The sequence below is a fragment of the Halichoerus grypus genome, chromosome 9 (genome assembly GCF_964656455.1).
Source record: "Halichoerus grypus chromosome 9, mHalGry1.hap1.1, whole genome shotgun sequence".
NCBI lineage: Eukaryota > Metazoa > Chordata > Mammalia > Carnivora > Phocidae > Halichoerus > Halichoerus grypus.
This window is the reverse complement of record NC_135720.1, coordinates 116,336,052-116,350,689: the sequence shown is the minus strand read 5'-3', so window position 1 is coordinate 116,350,689 and position 14,638 is coordinate 116,336,052. Positions and strand designations below refer to the sequence as shown.

The window sequence follows — 14,638 nt, the reverse complement described above, 5'->3', positions numbered from 1 at the left end:
TAGCGGCGAAGCGGTGGGACCAGAGAAAGCTTAACCCTCACAGGATTGGCCCACCCCTTCCCGCCGCCTGCTGCGCACGCGCATTTTACCTAACCACCATTTTTTCCATCGAGCTCCGGCCAATCAAGTGCTTTGGAGCCCTACGCTCCAAAGTCCAATAGGAACCGGACATTCTCTGAGAGGGGAAGTGAAGGAAAGAAAGGGGCTTGTAGTAGGCGAGGCCTGATGTAGTCCCGAGCCAATTGCTTCTGGCCTTTGGTTATGACTGGCAGCTAATCAGACGAATAAATCTCTCCCTGGTCGGGCGACGGGACGTATCGAATTGCTACCAATCCCATCGCATTGCATACTGACTGAGACTGTATCAGCCAATAATCATTGTGCAAGGGCAGGGCTGCGCAAACCTACCCCTACGCTCTGGACCAATCCTTTCTTTTGAACTGTGTGATTGTCAGTCACTCAGGCCAATAGTGCTTAGAAAACCTTGAAGCCCGCCCAACGATCGTGGGCTGGAGGCGGTTTCTCGTTGTTGGGGCGTGTGTGTGTGTGTGTGTGTGTGTGTGTTTGGGGGGATTGAGGGGTACGTGAAGGCGAAACAGAACCGGCCATGGCAGCGGCAGAGGAGGAGGACGGGGGCCCCGAAGGGCCAAACCGCGAGCGGGGCGGGGCGGGCGCGACCTTCGAATGTAATATTTGTTTGGAGACTGCTCGGGAAGCTGTGGTCAGTGTGTGTGGCCACCTGTACTGGTGAGAATCCGGGAGGGGGAGAAAAGAAGTGGGGCTCACCTCCTTACTGCGGGGGCTGGGGGCGGGGTGGCATACAATCATACAGGTAATCGGAGGGCACATCCCCATCGCTGAGGCCCGAGGAGGGGACTTACGTCTCTTTGGGTATGTGTGGGCGAGAGGGTCATGTCTGTACAGAGGAGACCCGTGGGACGGAGAGTCATAGGAACGAGGAGCTGAGGGGTATGGTGTGTTAAGAGGAAGTGGGGCGGGGCGGGGGGGGGGCACAGCACATCTGTACAGGTGAGACCCGAGCCACCTTACCCCAGAAAGTGAGGGGTCTTAGCTGTACAGGTGTTAACAGATTAGACTCAAAGGTTAGGGGAGGCACGCCTTATTAGTTGAGTTGGGGAGACCTAGGGAATGTGGGATCACATTCAGATGAGATATTGGTAGGAGTGGTATAACAAACCTGAGGACAAGGGTACGGAAGGGGCAACCCTGAGAAGTTAAAGGATGGTGGAAATAGGGACTTTATTGAGCGAAGAAGAGAGGAAAAGGAGTAGTGGGGGCAGGTGCTAGTAAAGGGGGTTTGGTTTGGGATTGATAGGGGCAAGGGTGGGGCTGGGGCTGAAAGAGGAGATCTGGAAAGCCCTGGTTGAAGAGACCTGAAAACTTAAGTCGAAAGGCAGAGAAGGGAGGGGATGGGTGTGTGAGTGTGTGTGTGTGTGTGTGTGTGTGTGCGCGCGCGTGTGTGTTGCGGGAGAGAAAAGGTTGAGCATGTTGGGGATAGATATTGCTTTACATGTTGTAAGATCAGAGAAGAGGGAAGGCCAAACTGGCTGGCTTGGTAGAGGTTGTCAAAAATATGAAAAGAAACAGTAGGTAATACCTGGGAAGAGGGGGTGAGATCGGACTCTGTGAGGTCGGGTCCGTGTCTGTCTTTTCTGTAGCTAGTTTGACGTTCTTTTTTTCCCCCCATCCAGTTGGCCCTGTCTTCATCAGGTGCGTACTCAGAGGAGATGAAGAGGGAAATGGGGAGGTCTGAGGAGTTGAAAGACCCTGCTGTGAACTGGAAACCACTTCATTTTCTCCCTCAGTGGCTGGAGACGCGACCAGAGCGGCAAGAGTGCCCAGTGTGTAAAGCTGGGATCAGCAGAGAAAAGGTGGTCCCTCTTTATGGGCGAGGGAGCCAGAAGCCCCAGGACCCCAGGTGAAAGAGAGGGGGTGGTGCTGACGGAAGATGGAGGGCTTCTGCCCCGGGAGTGGGGCGTGGAAGGGGAGAGGACGTTCTTGTGGCTAGCCCCTCTTCTATTCTTCAGATTGAAAACTCCACCCCGCCCCCAGGGCCAGCGACCAGCTCCGGAGAGCAGAGGGGTGAGTCTTGTCCGATTGTGTTCCTTCCTTGTCACAGACCCTGCCCGGTTCTCCTCTGACTTTCTCCACCTCCCTAGGGATTCCAGTCATTTGGCGATACCGGGGGCTTTCACTTCTCATTTGGTGTTGGTGCTTTTCCCTTTGGCTTTTTCACCACCGTCTTCAACACCCATGAGCCGTTCCGTCGGGGTACAGGTAAGAGCCTTCCCTCAGCTCAGGCCCCTTCCCAACCCAGGAGTGGATGCTTCTTCCACAGCTTTCCTCTCTCCTACAGGTGTGGATCTGGGACAGGGTCACCCGGCCTCCAGCTGGCAGGACTCCCTCTTCCTGTTTCTCGCCATCTTCTTCTTTTTCTGGCTGCTCAGTATTTGATCTTTGTCTCCCTCCTGCCCACCTCCAGCCAGAGGAGAATCAGTATTGGGGGTCCTTGCTGACCCTTCCTTACTCCTGGCCCCTCCTCCCCAACTCCTCCATTTCTGTTGGCTAAGGCCAACCCTGGCCACTTTCTAGGAGGGTGTGGGGGGGAGTGACATCTGTGCAGAGTATAGGAGAACCTTCTGCTCTGAACTCACTGAGTAGCGTCATAACTCCCAACTCTGGGACAAGAGGACAGACAAAAGAGAGTGTCTGTTTCTTCTCTCTCCTGATCCTTTGCTTTCCCCCACATTTATTGATTTGATGTTGAAAGATGGGCAAGGCTCCCTCTGACTCTCCCCTACTTTCCCCGTGTTGATTTAACTTAATTTCTCTCTCCCCAGTGTCTAATATGGGTTCTGACTCTAAGTGCTTTCTTCCCCTCACTACCTCCTTTATTATAAATTCAATAAACAAGGTGAGATATATTGATGGGAGCTCTGCCCACCTTTGTCCTTACCTCCTTCCTTCCAGGACAGGAGCATCTTCTCCCCAACTTGAGTAAATATCTGTGTGGTGTGGGGAGGTGTGAGGGTGAGCCTCTCTTCCTCAAGGCTCTCAAGGATTCAGGGGGTGAGGGTGTCTCACACACACGTGCACGAGAGCAAATGGGCGAGGTGTTTACTTATGGCTGTGGGCGGCTCTGGTTGTGGAAGCAAGTTTGGTGAGGTGGGATACAGGTTATCCAGGGGACGACTGCTCTGGGGCCAGAACGGAGCAGGGGGAAGAGAAGAGGGGGCTGATAGATGGGGTCTAGCTGTGCGCCCCTCAAGGCCCTGCTGCACTGCTCTCAGCTGCTTCTGGCTCCTCTGGCTGATTCAGCTCTGCACGCTCCTCCTCCTCCTCCTGGTTTTCTGGGGCCTTCCTGGGGAGGGGGATTGGGGAGAATTCTGCACATGTTTCTAGCACTCCATCATTCCTCCCCCACACCCCTCCTTGCTGCCTGGAGGTCCCAAGCCTGAGGTGTTTGGCTTTCTCCACTCACCTCTCCTCTCTTCGACGTCGCTGTCTTCGCCACATGATGGCCCCAATGAGCAGGGCGGCTATCCCCAGGCCTCCCAGGATCCCCAGGACCAGGGCTACAGTTCCCAGTTCCTGCCCTTCCACAGAGCCTGTAGAGAGATGGGGAGAAGTGAGGGCCCCCACCACTCACCATTCCTTTCTTGTTGACCATCCATCCCCCAGTCACGTTGGGGCCATCTGCTTCCAACCCCTCACCTGCGATCGGCCCCTCCTCTGCTTCTGAAAGACAAAGTCAGAGCAAGTTAGAAGGGAAGGTCTCAGTTTGAGAGAAGGCTATTTAGTGGGAGCCCTGATGGAGTCTTTCCCTTTCTTCAGTTCAGAGGAGAGAGGGGACAGGCTGGGCCGCTCTCTTGGGAGGGTTTGGGTGGGACAGAGGAGGCCTGGATGGGGTGCACTGGGGAGGGGTGGGGTGGTTCTTGGGGACAGGGCCAGGATGGGCTAGGGAACTGAAGTCTACACTGTCCCTTAACCCAGCCCCAGGATCCCTGGGATTTGGAGAGAGGTCTCCTCACCGATGACGACACGGACAGCAGGGCTTTCCTGGGGCCCATGACTGGGATGGGTGGCGACGCAGCTGTAGGTTCCCTGGTCCTCACGCTGCACCTCATGCAGGAGCAGCACAGGGCTGGGGGGAAGGTGCAGGGGCATGCCCTGGGGGGAGCAAGGGGACAGGAGACTAGTACAACATCTCCACACATCCCATACTCCTGTCTTTGTCTTCACATCCTCAGATATTCGGTCATCTTTCCCAGCTCCTTGCCTGCCTCTCCATGGGCCTCCTGTCCTAGTTGCCAGTGGTGTGTCTGTCTACTTCCCAGCCCCCTCTCCAAGTCACTCACATCCTTGATCCAGTGGATTTGAAGGGAGGATTGGGTAGGGGTTTCACAGCTCAGGGTCACGGTACCACCGGGAACTACTTTCCCACCTTCTGGCTGTACCATCACTTGGACCTCCGGAGGCACAGGCTCTGGGGCAGAGGGCATGAAGTTGAGAGTTATACCTGTGTGTGGTCTCAGTGGCCATGGGCTTAACTCTTCCCTCTCTGAGGGCCTCCACTCACCCCAGACTCTGAGCTGGATGGGGGCCGTGTGTAGGGGTCGACGCCGGGGAAGTCCAGGGCTGAAGCTACAGGAGAAGGTGGGGTGGGGAGCTCCTCCCCAGGCTGGGGTCACCATCAACTCCGACTGGAGTGTGAAAAGCCCTGTCTCAGGGTGTCTCCTGGTCTCTTCCTGCACAGACACTCCTATCGGGGGGGGGGAGGACAAGGCAAGATATCCCGGGGTGGGTGTGGGAGAGGGATCAGAAAGAAAGCAGCTGGGAGGGGGGACTTTGGGACTTACCTTTGCCATCAGGTATGAGGGGTTTCCCGTCTGAGTGCCAATTAAGAGTCCCTGCAGGATAGCCCCCCTCGGACACACATGTCCCCACCTGGGGAAAGAGTGACCTTCATCATCTTTGAAAATAAGAGACTACACACTACACACACACACACACACACACACACACACACACAGCTTACACCCCCTTCCTCTTCTCAGGACTGCTTTCTACTACCCCCCTTTTCTTCCACTACCTTATTGGGGACACCAGCCATGAGTTCAGAGGCAGGATCGACAATTTCTGGCTTCCCCGGAATCTCTGAAGGAGGGAAAATTTCAGTCAGAGGCTGCAGCTTTGAAGACTCTCACGCACGGGTGTGGGATCTGGGGCAGCTGAAGTCACAGGTTCTCACACACCAGGGCCAAGGAGTCAAGGGCTGGGGTTGAAGGCTTTTACTTAGATGGGAGGTGGGCCATGGAGAAGGCCCTGGAACTCTTACGGTAGACTCGGACTTGGTAGGCAGACCTCGTCTCCTTTCCATTCCTGCTTGTTGCCCGGCACCGGAAAGTCCCCTCATCCTGGATCCCTACTGCCGGCAGGAGGAGGGAGCCATTGGGGAGCACTCGAGCTACGCTATCCCAGGAGCCTCCCTGGGGAGACAGGACCTTCCAAGCTTCTGTCCGACCTGTGTTCTGGGGACAGAGGAGAGGGGCCTGAACAGTGCAAGTCCTTTGGGAAAGGACTCATGAGACGGGGAGGTGGGGAAGCGAATCATCCCTGGTCTCTGGGAGTGGGGAGGCTGTGGCAGGAGCCCTGCTTACCAGTTTCCATTCCAGCTGTTGGGGTGGTTTCTTGGGGGCCCCCCTACAGTTCAGCACCAGTGGCTTCCCAATCCGGGCTGTGATGTTTCGGTTGCCTACTGCTGCTCCTGGGAGACAGTACAATGGTGGAGGAGTAGGAGGGAAAGGGGGGGCTAAGAAAACTAGGACAAGATGGGGGAGGGAGCTTGAGAAGCAGTGCCTGGGTTCCAGGAAAGTTCTGGGCAGATTTGGGGAGGGGGATGAATTGCTTTCTGTGGGGAGGATTGGTGTGTTGGGGGGGGAGTGGCTCACCCCACAGACTGAGGACCAGCACCCAGGCTCCCGCCGCTGCCCCTGCTGCCATCCTGCTTCCTTCCCAGGCTCCTGGCTCTGTCTGCCCGTCACTGCTGTGGCCACCGCCCTAGCCCTAGGTGGGGCTTGCACCCTCTCCCCTACCCCCATCTTCCCATCCTGTCCCGCCACAGGGAATGCTAGGAATTCATGCTTCTTGGACAAGAGTCCTTCAGGTACAAGGAGAAACAATTATCACCCCACCCTTAGGCACTGCCAGTCTCTGGGCACAGCCACATCCATGGGGGTGGGGAGTGGACCTCCTAGGATCTGTCATTACTCAGGACCCCCAGCTCATTCCGTCAGTCCACTGAGGGCTTGCCTGGTGGATGACTGGAGCCCCATATTGCTTAGGTCAGGTTGGGCAACAGGGTTCAGGCCTGGCTGTTGTCCTTGGGGAGGGTTTCGGATGAACCCTGGGGCCTGGGTGGTGAGGGCAAGGCTGGGAGGAGTCAGGGGAAACACCTGTTTGGGGCTTTATGAGAGAAAGATTTTATTCTGGGGTTTCTCATGTTTTTGAAAATAATGCTCCACTAAACCCAGGGAAAAAAGAAATTTCTTTATTTAAAACTGAGTTTTTTTTTTTTTTTTCTTTTCTGTGAAACTACAAGTTTACAAGTGAGGAGAGAACTGCCCCCGGCCCATGCCTCCCACCCACCACCCATCACACATCTAATCTGCTCCCCTCCAGTCCTGTCTGGACCTTTGACAGGAGAGGTTCCCCACTATGACAGTCTTATAAAATCCTGAGGATGTTTGAGGGGCTCAGATGGTGGGGTTCTGGCCAAGGATGGGACATTGGTGATTTTACTTTCCCCATACCTGGCTTTTTGCAACCTCCCTCCTCTCTCTCCCCACCCTCTTGATTTTGGACTGAGAAAAAAAAAATGCCTCATTTCTGGGGAAATTGAGGGAGATACATATACAAGCAACCCAACCCACATTTAACATATTTGACAATAACCCCTTTCCCATTCTTCCCCCTCCAATCTGCAAATAGTAGTTTAAAAAGAAGATTTAAAGACGTGTCACTCACAGGGGAAGGTGGCACTTCCTCAAAATTACTGAGTCCAGCCCTGCCCAAGGGTTGTGTGTGTTTGTGTGTGTGTGTACGTGTGTGTAGGGTCAGGGGGATAGGTCAGCAGAGCAAGCCCGACTACCTCCACACCAAACGCAGCAGAGAGCTGCCTGCATAAGCAAAGAACACTTAAGTGATCTTACAAGCAAAGAACACGTAAGTGATTTCGGGGCGAGGGGGGCAGGCTTGGTGCCCTGCTAAACACACTTTCTGATGGACAGGACTGGAGCCAGGTGGGCCTCTTTACAAGTTTGTTCCCCTTTCTCTTATGACTCCTTTGGCTATCACCCCTAACATGGGAAAGTAAGAAATTAAAAAAAAAAAAATCAATATATTTATAAAAACATCTACTTCCCCAAACTAAAAATTAAGAACCGATAACAGCAACAAAAAATTTATAAAGTACAAATGGATCCCAGGGTTTCGTTTCTTTCCTTTAAAAAAACAAAAAACAAAAAACAATCAACCCCAAAGCCCAGTCAATAATTCCCTAAAGTAGCAGAAACTCCCTCCGAGGTAGATATCTGAGTCAGACACTCTCGTCCACCGAGCGATTCTATTGGTTTAAGATGAGCTGCGTATGAGGTAATAAAGCCATCTGGAGGGGCAGGGGGTGGGGAGGCACAGGGTTCATGGCCCATGTCCTCTGTCCAGAAGTTGTGTCCCCAGTTTTGGCATCTCTGGTCAGGCAGGGCTGGCTTCTCCACAGATTCCAGAGCAGATAAGTGGGGTGGGGAGGGGCAGTGGGGGAGCCCAGAGAAAGAGACAGAAATGGAATACAGTATGGCAGGTAGAACAAAGGGAAAGCGATCTGAACAACAGGATTCTGGGTGTGTGGTTTGTGTGTGAGAGGGAGAGGAAAAAAAGACTGAAAAAAGGAAAAGGGGAGAGAGACCCCACTCTCCCCTCAGGGGCCCCCATTCTCCCTGCCACGTTGTCAGCACCCCCAGCACTGGAGAGTCTGGTCGGGGAAGGGATGACCCCATTGGCCCTTCTCTGTCTTGTGCTTCTCCTGTGTCTGAGGTTTGTCCTCTGGATGCCTGCGTCCTCTTCAAGAGTTGCCTTGTGGGCCCCCACCCCTGTGGCCCTGAGGGGCAAGATCAGTTGGAAGTGTCAGAGTGAACGCTCCCTGGTCCCTCTGTGGGAGAGGTCACTGAGGATGGGGTGACGGCCTCCTGCCAGCCACCATTTGCCTGGAAAAAGAGAGAGTCGGTTGGGGCAGGGCAGTCCGGTGTGGGAGAGAGCGCTGCCAGGGGAAAGGCCATCCTGTCCAGGTGAGAGGTGGACAAAGGGAGCGTCGGGTGTCCACTCACCCTCATTTCCCGAGGGCTGTACATCTGGCCTCCCCCAAGGTTATCCCCGTAGCCCCCTGGCCCCATTGAGTGTCGGAGTGATTCCACCTGCAGGCAGCAAAGAAGGGCATGGCACAGTGAGGAGTCTCGTACTCTGAAGAGAGGGAAACCGAGTTTGGGAAAGCCCTGCTTGAGGGGAGGTGGGCCACCTGACCTGGGAAGCAGAGTAGGAATCTCCGTTGAGCCCGGGCATCCCCAGAAACATGTCTCCGGATCCTGAGAGATTGAAAGAGCCACCAGAGCCTTGGGGGAGCAGAGAGGGGAATTAGGGAAGAGTCTAACAGAGCCTGTGATGGCAGACAGGAAACTCACCACAGTTCTGTTTCCAAAAAGCCCTCTGAACTAGTTCGGGGATGTGCCACTGTACGCAACTTATCCCTAAGACATTGCAACACTCAGGAGCAGGCCGTGTCTGGGCCTCCCCCTCCCTCCCTGGCCACTTGCTGGAAGACAGGCAGAAGTAACTTCGCTGGGGTGCCCTTTGTCCCCTGACATCTCCACCCCATCTCAGCTAGGGCCCTCTCACCCCAAAAGGCCCACTCTCTGCTGTGATCCTGCCTAGATAGGAAGTGTGGACAAAGGCAGGAAGTGTGCAAGATAGCCAGCCAGGATGGCAGTGGGGGTCCACCTGCAGAGGAAGGGGGTGTCGGGGAGCTGGTGCGGCTGTGGCCCCCCTGGGTGACTGACACGGCGGTCTTGACGGCATAGATGTTTGCCTCCTCTTGGAACTTTCCAATATTTTTCTTATAGCGAATCCGCTTGTTGCCAAACCAGTTGGAGACCTGTGGGGTGTGGAGCAGAAAGGAGGGTCGGGTGCAGACCTTTCTCCCTGTAAGCCCCTCAGTAGAATCAGAGAGCTTTTAACCTGAAAACTGCTCCCCCACCCCAAGCCTCCCCAATACCTGAGAGACAGTGATTCCACACTTCTTGGCAAGCTCCTCCTTAGCCTCCTCGCTAGGATATGGATTACTCAGGTGGGAGTAGAAATACTCGTTGAGGACCTCAGTAGCCTGTTTGCTGAAGTTGCGGCGTTTTCGTCTGCAGAGGAGGGAGATCGGTGGTGAGGAGAACGGCTGCCCTGGCAGGGCCTCCATCTTGCACCACTCTATAGAGGGTGCCCCTGCCACGGAGTACCATGTTGTGTAACGTGGTGGCCCAGAGGCTTGGAGAAGAGCGGGAAGGAGCCCCACCTCGCATCCAAGAAACGGGAACGCAGGATCATGACGGCCTCACAGGTGCTCTGCTTGAGCTGCATCTGGATGGCGCTGAACTTTCGATGGATGATGCTCACCATGCGCTCCATCTCCTTGGGTGCCACAGGCCGAGTGCGGCTCTGCTCCCTCAGCAGGTTCATGACGTGGGTTGTGAACTCGTTACATGCCTGCAGCGGGGGCCGGTGGGCTGTGAGGAGGGGCCCTCTGGCCTGGGGATGCCCCGCAAGAGCCTCTCCTCTCACCCACTCCAGCCTGGTCTCCTCACCTGCTCATACTTCTCCAGCTCCGAGTGGTAGATGTGGCGGATCTGGGCAAGTTTGCTGCGATAGTCGGAGTGTTCGATGGAGTTGTCAGGGGACACGCCGCCCCCGGAGGCCGCAGCGGCTGCAGCTGCTGCCGCTGAGCCCCCCCCCTTCTCAGGCCCAGCCACACCCTCCGCCAGAAGCATGTTGTCCAGGCGCATCAGCTGTGGGTCCACCGGCTCCTCCTCTTGGGAGCTTCGAATGCTGAGGCCTAGCGTGCAGGCGAGTGAACTTAGGGACTCAGGGAACCCACAGCCAGCGCTCAGCCCTCCTGCTGTCTCCTGGAGACCCAAGTTTCCAGGCTTCGGTTCCCTCCCCAATTCCCCTTAGCAACTTCCCTAACCCCTACTGTCCTCAGGGCCCCAAGATGTCAAACTCTTGGCCTGAGTCCTAGAAAGAACAGGGTTCAGTCCCCAGAGGTGAGGAATCAGGGGGGGACCCACATACCGGTTTTCTCCTTGATTTCACACAGGACACTAAAGAGAGCAGGCTTCATGCGGTGGCAGTTGAGGGCGTGTTTCCTAGGGAGGAAGGGGAAAGAACAGTTGAGCTACAGGAACAGAGGCAGGGCAGGGTGGGGGGGACCATGAGGGTGAGGGGAAGCCTGGGAACAAGAAGGGAGGTAGAAAGTGGGGGTGGGGACAGGACGGAGTTGGGGGGCGGTTCTTGGGGAGAGATCAGCTCCTGGGATGTGGAGATGTGGGGAAGCTGCTTGGCTTTAGGAAGAGGGAGGGAAGGTGCAGGCAGCAAGATAAAAGGCACCGTGGGCACGCACGGGGCTGTGGGAAATGGGCCTAGAGGGGGATAGAAGGGGAATTTGGGGGTGACTGCCGACACCAGGGTGACTAGGTAGATTTCAGAGGAAAAGAGATGGAGATTGTGAGAAGGGTCAGAGTTTGAGGTGCCAGAGAGGGGGCGGGGGAGTTCAGTACAGAGGTGTATGGAGGGTCCTGGGACTGAGCAAGGCAGGAGGCTCTGATACTCCTAGTTTCTGGCTGAGCAGGGGCCAAGGGCTGGGTGAGGACCCTTGGAGGCTGGGCCATGGTGGAGAGGAGTGGTAGGAGCTTTGGGGAGGGCTGAGGGCTGGCAAGGATGGGGGTGGGCTGGGTGGAGAGTTAAGAAGACAGCATAGCAGTTTCTTAGTCTGAGAGCCAGAACTGGGCTCTGGAGGTGGAAGGATGTTCCAGGGGAGTATGGGGGGGGGGGGTGTCAGTGAAAGGTAGGGGGGGCAGTGAGACCACCCTGGGCTCCCCTCTTTGAAGGTTTCAGGGTCTGGTGGTGAAGGGAGGTTTGAGAGGGATGGCTTATCTTGGGGCTCCCAGGAGTAAGGAGAGAAGAGAGCTGTAGGATCCTGGAGAGGGTCCTGAAGTGGGGGGTGGGGGTGGGGACTCCCAGAAGATTCAGAGCTTGTGAATGGGGCTTCAGCTGGGTCTGTGTAGGGTCCCGGGGTGGGGGCACTCACTTGGCCTGGGCCTCGTCCAGGCTCTGGTCGGTGATGGTCATTATCTGCTGCAGAATGTCCCCGATGTCTTGCTTCCCTCGGCCTCCCTGGACCCCCCCGCTACCCCCACCGGGGTCTCCGCCGCCGGGAGGCTCGCCAGGGCCCCCAGGCTCCCCACCCACCAATCCCAGGCCCCCCCGGCCCCCGCCTGGAGGGGGCGGCCCCAGCAGCCGCTCGTCCATAGTTGGGGGGGGGCCCTGAGGCCCCCTCCCTGCTCCGCCCCTCCCCCCGCCTGGTTACTTCCCCCCCCAAACTCGGTGGGGCCGCTGCTCCCTCCGCCCCAACCCCCACCCGTTTCCCCCTCCCGACTCCCCCGGAGGTTCACCCTGGCCCTGAAGGGAGACCTGGGGTACCGGCTGGGCCCCCCACAGGAGACCCCGGCCCCCGGCGGCGGAGAAAATGGAGCCGGAGAGAGAGAGGAGGCCCAAGCGGGGGTGTGTGTGAGAGAGAGAGGGAGGAGGGAGGAGGGAGAAGGGGGGGAGCGAGGGAGGGAGGCTGGGGGAGGGGAGCCGGGGAGGAAGAGGAGGGGAGAAGAGAGGAGGAACAGGGAGGAGCTGGGGGCGGAGAGAGACACACAGAAACAGAGGAACTGGGACCGAGTGGAGGAGGGGAGAGGGAAGAGGGGACGAGGGGAGGAGACTAGACCTTCGGGGAAAATACGCGAAGGCCCCGGGGCTGCATGTCGTCGGCCTGGGAAGCGGGGCCTGTTGGGCTAGGGGGCCGCCACCTGGGTTCCGAATTAGGGATCTAGGTGTTGTGGGCTCTGGCCGCTAGAATGCCTGGGTTCACAGACAGCTCAGTTCATATTTCTTGTCCTAATGACTCCCCTCCCTGTTCTACTTAATTAAAACCAGGAGAGGGGGGCTGGGGGGGTATAATTAGGGAGGTCTCCAGCCGTTGCTTAATGAGCCAGTAATTAACCAGCCAGGGAGGGGAGCTGGCCTCTCGCCAGACTAGGGAGAGAGGCGGCCTCTGGCCTCACCTTCCTCCCCCCTTCCCTCGCGCCCCCCCCCGCCCCCCCCCCTCCCCGCAGCCCCAAACACCAGTCTTCTTCAGTTCGGAGGAGAATTACATTTATTCATACAACCAAAACATCAGACTCAGAGCAGCAGTGGGGAGGTTGGGGGGGGCAGTGCTAAGTGTCCATTCACAGCCTGTAGGCCCCTCAGTCCTGGGGCTGGGGGTGCTGGTGGTGGGGTGGGGGAATGATCTATCTCTTTGTAATGCCCTCTCCCTTCTTATTGAGAAGGAGGGTGGAACTGTCTGGCAGGCCCTAACCTTGGGAGATTTGCCTTTTCTTGGGAGATGGAGGCCTGAGCCCTCAGATTCTGCCTAGTGCCTAGACTACTGGGGGTGTCTCCACAGCTCAGGACTTACTGCCACTACTTGGGATCAGAGGAGGGGGTGGGGTGTCCCTCAGTGGCTGGGATCCTTTCACTGCTTCAAGCTCCTACATACTGGGGGAGGGAGTTAAATGACATCCTACTTTGACTATGCCCAGGGTTTGAGGACTTTCACCCCCTCCATTCCCAGGAGAAGTGGATGAGGGTGATGAATATTGAGATTTCTCCTGGGTCCTCCAGTCTCTGGTGCCCCTGTGAAGCAGGAGTTGAGGGTTAGCTGGGCTGCCCAGCTTTGAGCCCCAGGAGTGCGGAGTGGCTGGTAGGGGCGGGCTGAAGTCTCAGCAGGTATGTGTGGGGGGCCGGGACCTTTGCTCCTCCATTCGACCCCCACCCTGAACTCTCAGCAGCAACTCCAGGAGCTCCTGTCCCCCTGGGGGTAGGGGAGGCTCTGACCGCTGGGCTTCCATCCGCTGGCACTGAAGGAGTGGAGGGAAGGGAGGGTGTTGGTGAGGTTTTAAGAGGAACAGGCCTTGATAGGAGCCAAGGCTGGTGAAGGGGTATAGGGGACACCTGTGATGGGCACGGGGGGACTAGGCCTGGCAAGGGGGCAGATGCTGGGGAGAAGGAGGGGTAGGGCCCAAAAGACAACAAGGGCCAAGGGACCAGGAAGCCTCAGTCTTGCCTTCTGGGGAGGTGTCTCACCTGGTGACTGAGGATAGTGCTGTAGAGCTGTTCTCTGTCCTCAAGAGGCCGGAGTGGGGCTGGGGCTATGCTTGGGAGGTTCTGGGGGATGTGGAAGGTGGCTCTCTGCTCCTCTAGGCGGCGGGACTGGGCCTCAGCCACCAAATCCAGAAGGAGCTCAGTCTGTAGGGAGAGCAGGGAGGCGGAGCGGGGCCCCAGGGCTGGGGAGAGGAGGGGTAGGGCTCAGAGACCCAGAGAAATTGGCAGACAGGAGGGTTGGTGGTGCAAGGTGATTAGGCACTTGGGGTCAGAGCTGAGGGGGTGTAATGGGGAGTCAGGAGGAGGTGGGGAGAGGGCCCATGATGGAGGGGGCCTTGGTAATGGGATCAGGAAGGACGTGGGCACCATGGTCAGGGAGCTCCCTGGGCGGATGAGGGTACCTGTGTGGCGGGTTCCTGGAGGAGGAGGGGACGGAGGAGCAGATCGCCAAGGCCGAGCGGTGGTCTTCACAGGGGGCCAGTCAAGCTCATCCTGATGGGGGCCCTGATCCTGGGAGACATCCGGTCCAATTAGGCGGGGGTGTGGTGGGCGGGGGGCTAGGCCAACAGCCCATTTCCTCTCTGTGTGTCTCTGTTCCTGCCTCAGTTTGCCCAAGCCCTTCTAAGTCCCCTGAGTCCCCTGTTACTACGTCGCTGCCCCAGGTCCTCTCACCTCCCTTTCTCCCAGTGTCAGCCTCCCCGACCCGGTGCGCAGCTCACCTGGTCACCTTCCTCTTCTTCCTGGGGTCTCTCGGCCTCCATCCCCTGGGGGGGAGAAACTGATGGGGGAGGGGTAGCAGGGATTTGGGAGGAGGGCTGGAACCCTGGGTTCCTGAGGGGAGTGGGGGCTGGAAGGGGTGGGGGTGAGCCAGGGGCTGGATGCCTGGGTACTGAGCAGGAAGCTGGGTTCCTGGTCAGCCCCCCCACGGGCCCCGCCCATCCCTGTCAACTTCCTCCAGTTCTCTTTTCCCACCCAAACTGCTTGCTCGACCTCTCTTGCCCCAGGGGAGCACAGAGACTGTGAAAAGCTCTTCCAGCTGCAGTAGTGGAGGGGGTTCATGATGGGGAAGGACTCTTGGCCTTCTCGAGTCTCAGTAGACCCCCAGCCCAGGCTCTGT

General features: G+C 57.3%; 4 protein-coding genes across 6 annotated transcripts; 1 reads left to right on the top strand and 3 right to left on the bottom strand.

Annotated features, from left to right (window-relative positions):
• The first annotated feature begins 516 nt into the window (after positions 1–516).
• On the top strand, positions 517–2,945 carry RNF5 (ring finger protein 5). The gene is made up of 6 exons (XM_036108199.2): positions 517–747; positions 1,713–1,731; positions 1,827–1,939; positions 2,049–2,103; positions 2,181–2,298; positions 2,378–2,945. Exons 1-6 carry the CDS (start codon positions 608–610, stop codon positions 2,473–2,475), a joined length of 543 nt encoding a protein of 180 aa, XP_035964092.1. The 5' UTR covers positions 517–607; the 3' UTR covers positions 2,476–2,945.
• A 178-nt stretch (positions 2,946–3,123) lies between these two features.
• Positions 3,124–7,316, bottom strand: AGER (advanced glycosylation end-product specific receptor). Of its 3 annotated transcripts, none has more exons than XM_036108187.2 (11): positions 5,973–7,316; positions 5,682–5,788; positions 5,360–5,552; positions 5,114–5,178; positions 4,881–4,968; positions 4,601–4,783; positions 4,380–4,507; positions 4,053–4,191; positions 3,736–3,759; positions 3,503–3,629; positions 3,124–3,382 (listed from the first exon to the last, which is right to left on the bottom strand). In XM_036108187.2, the coding sequence occupies exons 1-11, from the start codon at positions 6,022–6,024 to the stop codon at positions 3,286–3,288; spliced, it is 1,203 nt and encodes a 400-aa protein (XP_035964080.2). In that variant the 5' UTR covers positions 6,025–7,316; the 3' UTR covers positions 3,124–3,285. The 3 variants fall into 3 exon arrangements, with proteins under 3 accessions (XP_035964080.2, XP_035964081.2, XP_077911642.1); XM_036108188.2 differs by lacking the exon at positions 4,053–4,191 and adding an exon at positions 3,998–4,004 and having other exon boundaries at positions 3,736–3,756; positions 4,352–4,507; positions 5,360–5,510; XM_078055516.1 differs by having other exon boundaries at positions 5,682–7,316.
• A 359-nt stretch (positions 7,317–7,675) lies between these two features.
• On the bottom strand, positions 7,676–11,655 carry PBX2 (PBX homeobox 2). Its single transcript, XM_036108183.2, has 9 exons — positions 11,420–11,655; positions 10,405–10,478; positions 9,921–10,168; positions 9,632–9,822; positions 9,344–9,479; positions 9,070–9,223; positions 8,596–8,684; positions 8,403–8,489; positions 7,676–8,282 (listed from the first exon to the last, which is right to left on the bottom strand). The coding sequence occupies exons 1-9, from the start codon at positions 11,638–11,640 to the stop codon at positions 8,190–8,192; spliced, it is 1,293 nt and encodes a 430-aa protein (XP_035964076.1). The 5' UTR covers positions 11,641–11,655; the 3' UTR covers positions 7,676–8,189.
• Positions 11,656–12,514: 859 nt separating this feature from the next.
• GPSM3 (G protein signaling modulator 3) lies at positions 12,515–14,407 on the bottom strand. The gene is made up of 4 exons (XM_036108200.2): positions 14,241–14,407; positions 13,923–14,031; positions 13,504–13,703; positions 12,515–13,277 (listed from the first exon to the last, which is right to left on the bottom strand). The coding sequence occupies exons 1-4, from the start codon at positions 14,280–14,282 to the stop codon at positions 13,140–13,142; spliced, it is 489 nt and encodes a 162-aa protein (XP_035964093.2). The 5' UTR covers positions 14,283–14,407; the 3' UTR covers positions 12,515–13,139.
• Positions 14,408–14,638: the final 231 nt, after the last annotated feature.